Here is a 7,736-nt window from a genome sequence, read left to right on the forward strand (position 1 = left end):
GATCTCTAGGTTATTACTGAGAGAAAACAGCTGGCGGGCAACCAGAACGTAGGTGCGGTCCGTTGTGTGGCTGAAAAGGTGAGGCAGACAGCAGCCAGGGTGGGAACAGGTGTGGCAGACAGCAGCCAGTGAGAACAGATGCAGCAGATGGGAGCCAGTGTGGGAACAAGCGTGGCAGACGGCAGCCAGTGTGGGAACAGGTGCGGCAGGCGGCACCCAGTGTGGGAACGGGTGCGGCAGACGGCAGCCAGTGTGCGAACAGGTGCGGCAGACAGCAGCCAGTGTGTGAACGGGTGCGGCAGACGGCAGCCAGTGTGGGAATGGGTGTGGCAGACGGCAGCCAGTGAGAACGGATGTGACAGACGGCAGCCAGTGTGGGTGGGAACAGGTGCGGCAGACGGCAGCCAGTGTGGGAACGGGTGCGGCAGACGGCAGCCAGCATGGGAACAGCTGCTTATGTGACAATAGAACAGGGTCTGATGGACACGCAGTATGTAAACATTAAATGTATTTAAAATGATGATTAGATGGGCACAGAGAGTTTTCAGTTAAAAAAAATTACACTCTTTTTCTCCTCTTGGCTCTGCCACTCCTCCTTCACGGCTCCTGTTCCTTCATGTTCTTTTCTGCCATGGTGTCTCAGAAGTCGGAATACTCCCGACTGGCACGAGTAAGGGTTCTAAGATGGAAATCATCATCTTTGTATTTATCCAGAGGTATTCCAAAATGTATGAGAAGACAGGCCAAAACAAGAATCTTAACCCATAATCAGGGTTAGGGTGCAGCATATTTAGATGAACAGTTTATAATTACTATTAAACTGGTTTAAAAAATTCTCTTTTGATTACAGCAAAAAGAAGCTCTTTATGATCTATGGGAAATGGACGGAGTGTTTGTGGGGCATAGATCCTGTTTCATATGAGTCCTTCAAGAAGCAGGAGAGAAGAGGCGATCACCTCAAAAAGACAAAGCCGGTAAGGTGCCCACTCCAGGGCAATGGTCCTGGGCAGAGCACGGCCCTGGAGGTGGGCGAGGGTGTCCTGAGCCAGTGCTTAGAAACGAGCACTGTGCCTATCACTGTGGACAGTGAAGGAGTCAGGACGCGTCTGTCACAGTGAATGAGTGAAGGAGTCTGGATGAGTGAAAGATGAGGGAGTCAGAATGTGTCTGTCACAGTGAACGAGTGAGGGAGTCAGGATACGTCTGTCACAGTGAAAAATGAGGGAGTCAGGGTGCGTCTGTCACAGTGAACGAGTGAGGGAGTCAGGATGCGTCCGTCACAGTGAACGAGTGAGGGAGTCAGGATGCGTCCGTCACAGTGAACGAGTGAGGGAGTCAGGATGCGTCCGTCACAGTGAACGAGTGAGGGAGTCAGGATGCGTCTGTCACAGTGAACGAGTGAGGGAGTCAGGATGCGTCTGTCACAGTGAAAAATGAGGGAGTCAGGATGCGTCTGTCACAGTGAAAAATGAGGGAGTCAGGATACGTCTGTCACAGTGAAAAATGAGGGAGTCAGGATGCGTCTGTCACAGTGAACAAGTGAGGGAGTCGGGATGCGTCTGTCACAGTGAACAAGTGAGGGAGTCGGGATGCGTCTGTCACAGTGAACAAGTGAGGGAGTCGGGATGCGTCTGTCACAGTGAACAAGTGAGGGAGTCAGGGTGCGTCTGTCACAGTGAACAAGTGAGGGAGTCAGGATACGTCTGTCACAGTGAACAAGTGAGGGAGTCGGGATGCGTCTGTCACAGTGAACAAGTGAGGGAGTCGGGATGCGTCTGTCACAGTGAACAAGTGAGGGAGTCAGGATGTGTCTGTCACAGTGAACAAGTGAGGGAGTCGGGATGCATCTGTCACAGTGAGTAAGGGAGTCATGATGTGTCTGTCACAGTGAACACTGCGGGGGTCAGGATGTGTCTGTTACAATGCAACTGCCTGTCAGGGTCCTGGTACTGGTTATGGAATTTATGTGTACTTACACTGAGTCGAAGCTGAGTTGTAAACTGTGGCTTCAAGATTTCCTGGGTCTGAGTCTGTTCTCCCAAGCCTGGAGGTATCCGAGGGAACCGTGTTTAAGACCATTTCTTTCTGGAAGCTCCATGTTTTTGTTTCTTCTTAATAAAGCTCCTCTTTTCCTTTACCTGACGTAGCCTAGGCCTATTTAAAAAATCAAGTGAATGTCTTTTCTTTTTTTCTTAGCTCTGAGCACCAGATAATACATTTAACAGTCAGAAAGCGCTGGAAAGGATTTTCCTTCTGGAGCTTTGGATTACTGATTGTCTTAAGACTACATAGTTATTCCTGAGCTTAAAATCAGAAGTGATAGTTCAAAAGAAGTATCACATTTTTCTAGATAATAAGTTGGAATGGACCAAACTTAGCAAGAATACTCAACCTCTCCGGGAGCTGCATTGTTGCCTGTGCTGGTGTTTCATGTATGTTTTTAGGCATTTCTTTTTTTAATTTATTTATTGTGCTTTAGGTGAAAGTTTACAAATCAAGTCAGCCTTCCATACACAAAGCCATACACACCGCTCCGTGTGCTCCCAGCTGCTCTCCCCTAATGAGACAGCACATTCCTCCTCTCCACTCCATATTCCCCGTGTCCATTCAACTGGCTCCTATCCCCCTCTTCCTTCTCATCTCACCTCCAGCCAGGAGTTGGTCTCATAGTCTCATGTATCTCCTTGAGCACGAAGTTCACTCCTCATCAGCATCATTGTCTGTCTTATAGTCCAGGCCAATCCCTGTCCGTAGAGTTGGTTTGGGGAATGGTTCCAATCTTGGGCTATCAAAGGGTCTAGGGACCATGACCATCAGGGTCCCTCTGGTCTCATCAGACCATTAAGCCTGGTCTTTTTATGAGAATTTAAGATCTGCATCCCACTGTTCTCCTGCTCCATTAGGGATTCTCTGTTGTGTTCCCTGTCAGGGCAGTGATTGGTGGTAGCCGGGCACCATCTAGTTCTTCGGGTCTCAGGCTGATGGAGTCTCTGGTTTATGTGGCCCTTTTCGTCTCTTGGTCTCGTCTTTACTGTATGTCTTTGGTGTTCTTCATGCTCCTTTGCTCCAGGTGGGTTGAGACCAATTGATGCATCTTAGATGGCTGCTTGCCAGCATTTAAGACCCCAGACGTCTCTCACCAAAGTTGAATGCAGACCATTTTCTTAATACATTTTGTTACGCCAGTTGACCTAGATGTCCCCTGAAACCATGGTCCCCAGACCCCCGTACCTGCTACTCTGGCCTTCGAAGCGTTTGGTTGCATTGAGGAAACTTCTTTTGCTTTTGGTTTAGTCCAGTTGTGCTGACCTCCCTGTGTTGTGCATATTTAGGCATCTTTTCTAACAACACTCTTTTACTTAAGAAAAAGTAAAGTTCCACTTAAAGATCTTACAGACTTAGGATGCTCAGTTTATTTACTGATGTCTTTTCAGGCTTCTGGTTTGTTGTTCCTCTATCCAGCCCAGAAGCGAGAGACTGTTGTACATGAGTTCTTATCCTTGAGCTGTGTCTGTGTTTAGCTGCTGGCCCCAGATCAAGCAGCCTGTAGCCAGCAGTAACTAAGCCCCACTGGTGTCAGGTGGAGACTGCTAAGCTTTGTTTTTTATTTTCATGTTCTCCCTCAGCAGCTGCATTTCATAGTCACATTCTTCTTTCTGGGGAGCCCTGGTGGCACAGTGGCTAAGAGCTCGGCTGTTAACTAAAAGTACGGCAGTTCAAATCCAACAGCTGCTCCTTGGAAACCTAATGGGGCAATTCTGCTCTGTCCTATAGGGTCATTATGAGTCAGAATCGACTCAATGGGAACGGATTTTCTTCTTCCAATTCCCACTGATTTTACAAAATAAATGTAACGGTTGTCTCTCTTTATTGAGCTACATTCTGTGGCTGACGTTCAGTCTGGAAATCTCCAGATACGAGCCTGTCTTGGTCGAGAGCAGGCGTGGACCATTAGGTATGGCTTTTCAGCCATGGAATTGTATGGTTTAGGAGATTCCTATGGACGTGGATCAGATGTGCTGTTCTAGAAGGAGGCGCGCCATCAAGCTGTTAGGGCTCAGCAGGGCACGTTGTTGATGTTGCTGGTCGTTTTGCCACAAGGAAAGCCTGTGTGACCGTTGGCGTCCTGTCCCCTCCTCAGGAGTGAGTACAAATGCATGGTGCTGTCACCTGCAGAGAGGATGTTAGCCACTTTAGGAACAGGACGTCCGGTTCCATCTGGTGAACAGACAGTGTGCAGGGTGGGGGGCGCATTTTCCCTTAGTTAGGAAAAAAGGGAAAGACAAAGACAGTTTTGATCTGCTCAGTGACACAGCAACTGTCTGGAATTGCTTTGAGAACCACTCTCCTCCCTGGGGCTGATGCTGCCTGCCCCCCGCCTCCCAGCACTGTGACCAGCCTGGGCCTCCCGCCCCGTGACCACCCTGGCCTCCCCGCCCTGTGACCAGCCTGCCCCCCGACTCCGTGACCAGCAGCTCTCTTGCAGGACACCACCTCTGAGAAGGCCGACAGCGATGTGGCTGACAACGTGCCAGAGACGCAGGAGACAGTGCAGGTGATCCCAGGCAGCAGGCTGCTCTGGAGGATCAACACGCGGCCACCCAACTCGGCCCAGGTCTGTGTCCCTGCTCCTTCTCACTCAACCCCGTCTGTCTGTCTGTCTGCAGACCAGACCCGCTGTGCCTGTCCATCTCTCAGTGGTTTTCAGGAATTCTTTACAAGGTCCCATCCCTCCGCTAGGTGAGGTGCACAGTTGCTGAGTTCTGGCTGGGGCCTGGGCCCACCCAGCTCTGTTGCCGTGGGGAAGCCGCAGGCAGCAGTGGGCACAGACCCCAGAGAGCTGGTGTGCGTTAGGAGGGGACGTGCCGTGGAAAGCACGGACCACCCAGGGAGGGGCTGGGGTGCTGGGGCCTCCGGGGGGTGTGGGTGCTGAGCCAGGATGCACAGGAGGGGAGGGGCCTCATGGGCCGCTGGGGGGAGGGGACAGCAGGAAGGTCCCTGTGGGGGCGGCTGGCGTGCTCAGGTGGCGGCAGTGGGGATCAGGGCGTGGGACTCTGTTGGCTCTGAGTGGCCCAGGCTGCTCATGGAGGGTAGATTCCAGAGGGGCAGGTAGGAGGCAGTGGGGCGGGAGGAGGGAGGAGGGAGGTGAGGGAGAGGCGGGAGACTGCTGAGGTGGGAGGCTGTGGGGATCCGCATGGACTCGGCAGGTTTCTCCTGGATCCCAGAGGTGTAGATAGTTGATGCGCTGCAGTGAGGGAGAAGGCTGGACATCCTGGGCAGGGGTGTGTCCTGGACCGGGAAGTGTCCCCCATGGACAAGCCCTGGGATGGCCCCCATGGCAGGGGCACATGGTGGAGGAGCTGCTGTGGAGATTGAGGGGGTGGAAGGGAGTCTGCAGGGGAGGTGCACACCCAGCAGGAAAGGAGCCCCTGCCATGCAGGCTGAGGAGGCACCAGGGCATCACGCATTTCGGTGACAGGGGCAGACTCGCCTGTGACTAAGCACTCCTGTTGAGGAGATCACCCCTGGTCACCCTCCCCACCTGTGTCTGCAGATGTACAACTTCACCAGCTTCACTGTGAGCCTCAATGAGCTACAGGCAGGCATGAAGGAGATCCTGCCCCCCACGGACTGCCGCCTGCGCCCCGACATCCGTGGCATGGAGAACGGCCACATGGGTATGTGTGCCACCTGGCCCCAACGCACTGCATGCACCCTTGGCGATTCGGAAGGATTTTAGAGCAGGGATGCCCACCCTTGAGGAGATCCATGAGATGGCCTCCTTGTGGTGTAAGGCCGCCCCCACCACACAATGCCAGCCTCCTCTCACCAGGCACCAGCATGCATAGGTCTCTAGACAGTGCTGCTCAGCCCTCAAGGGGAGCCTTAAACCCCCAGCCTGCCACCAACTGTCCCTCAGTAAATACCACGAAAGTAAATGACTAGAAAAATGAAGTGGAGACTATATACAAACTGAAGCCCCAGATTTTTATTATGAGACTCAGTCAACATAAGGCCATGTAGTAAAGACCACACATGCCGTTTGTTGCTGTCCCCTTGGCCATCCTCGTCGTCCCTGTTGCAGGAGGGGCTCTGTGCACCTGTAGCCGTAGCTACGACTGCGTACCTTTGTTCTCAACTTTAGCGAGCTCTGTGCTCCTCAGTGCTGGCGTTTTACTGTGGCAGGCAAGCTTGCTCTCGCTTCTTCACCACTCCAAGTGGGCTGTGTCCTAACCCTGGGCTTGGCTGTGAGGACATTTCAGTGGAAAGCCACCCTCCAGCCTCAGGCGACGGCAGGAATGGAAGGAGAGGGTGGAAGGCAAGCTCAGCCAGTGCAGAATAGCCACTTCTTAACTTTGATCCACAAGAAAGCAAACGGTGCCTCACAGTAAGAATTCATCATCAGTCTTTCCTCAGAATCCACTTCACAGCTCATCCTGTGAGGTTAGGGTTACATGCAGTTCATCTCTTCATGAGCCAGTGGGCTCTGAGTTTTGCCCACTCCGGGTCACTGTTGGCGAGCTGTCCCCACCGCACGCCCGCATGCCGTGGCCATGGTTCTAAGTGTTTGCTGGTGAGCCGGAGTCCCGCAGAGCATGCTTTGGGCAGCATTGTTCTGGAACACAGCTGTCTCCTCCCTGCCACCCTCAGCCACACGGTGGGGCACCGCTCCCCGCACAGGGGCCTGGCAGACTGTGATCTCAGTCACACACTTCCCTCAGCGTTCACCATTGTGTCTGGTTTCCTGATTACAAAACGTGCCCTCCAGTCTTCTTACCGAAGTGTGACCTTTAATCTCAGACCTGCAGATGTGTGAGGGTGTTCTGATTCCTGCCTCCTTTAGCCATTGTCTCCTTTTGAGTGAAAAACAAGGCTTCACTGTCAACCCGGTTCCTTACCCCAAGGCCTGTCTGCTTGGGCCCTAGATCTGGCGAGCCGAGAGAAGGAGCGCCTAGAAGAGAAGCAGAGGGAAGCCCGGAGGGGGCGGGCCAGAGAGGAGACTGCGTGGCGGACGAGGTGAGGCGCCCAGTGGCCCCTGTCTCCCCTTGTTGAGAGAAACAGCTTCATGGTTTCACAGTGACCGTGGTGCTGGCAGCCCACCACATACCCCGTGTTGGCCCCTGTACAGATAAAGAAGCTGAGTCTCAGGGGTTAGCACTGAGCCCAAGAGCAGCAGCTGGGCAGAGCGGGTGCCTGGGGCAGGTCACCCGACTCAGTGAGTTTGCTCCAAGCCCGTCTTCTCAAGTAGGGCTCGTTTGAAAAGGCAGCGCAGCCCAAAACTGAGCCCCTGACTGGAGGAAGGTGCCACTTACCAGACGAAATGCTGGGCCAAGGGACATGTATGCAATGAAAACTCCCTGAGAAGCCATGTGCTGATTGGAATGTCGGTGCCCGTGACACCTCACAGCGCACTGTTTTCTGTACAGCACGCTGTCTTCTGTACAGCACGCATGGGAGACAGCAGCCTGAGGGCCGCGCCACAGCACACCACGTCATGCCACACCACTTGCACCACAGCATGTCATACCGTACCGCACGACATCACATCACGCCACACCACCGCATGCCACGTCACACCGCGCCACTCCACACTATGTCAAATCACACCACACCACGTCATGGCACACCACATCACACCACACCACGTCACGCCACAGCAGGTCATGTGGTACAGGAAGAACGAGGCTGTATCCCAGGTCCCTCCATTCAGCCCCTGCTTTCCTCATCACCCTTGT

At 53.3% G+C, this 7,736-nt stretch overlaps 1 protein-coding gene across 4 annotated transcripts in view; it reads left to right on the top strand.

Annotated features, from left to right (window-relative positions):
- OSBPL2 (oxysterol binding protein like 2) overlaps nucleotides 1-7,736 on the top strand; it is a 53,632-nt gene that overhangs the window by 42,831 nt on the left and 3,065 nt on the right. For all 4 annotated transcript variants that reach the window (XM_064276316.1, XM_003421772.4, XM_064276314.1 and 1 more), the window contains 4 exons: nucleotides 851-974; nucleotides 4,487-4,615; nucleotides 5,555-5,678; nucleotides 6,927-7,017. In XM_064276316.1, the coding sequence (XP_064132386.1) occupies nucleotides 851-974; nucleotides 4,487-4,615; nucleotides 5,555-5,678; nucleotides 6,927-7,017 (468 nt within the window). The remainder of the gene's footprint in view (nucleotides 1-850; nucleotides 975-4,486; nucleotides 4,616-5,554; nucleotides 5,679-6,926; nucleotides 7,018-7,736) is intronic.

Source organism: Loxodonta africana, chromosome 24 (assembly GCF_030014295.1).
Source record: "Loxodonta africana isolate mLoxAfr1 chromosome 24, mLoxAfr1.hap2, whole genome shotgun sequence".
NCBI lineage: Eukaryota > Metazoa > Chordata > Mammalia > Proboscidea > Elephantidae > Loxodonta > Loxodonta africana.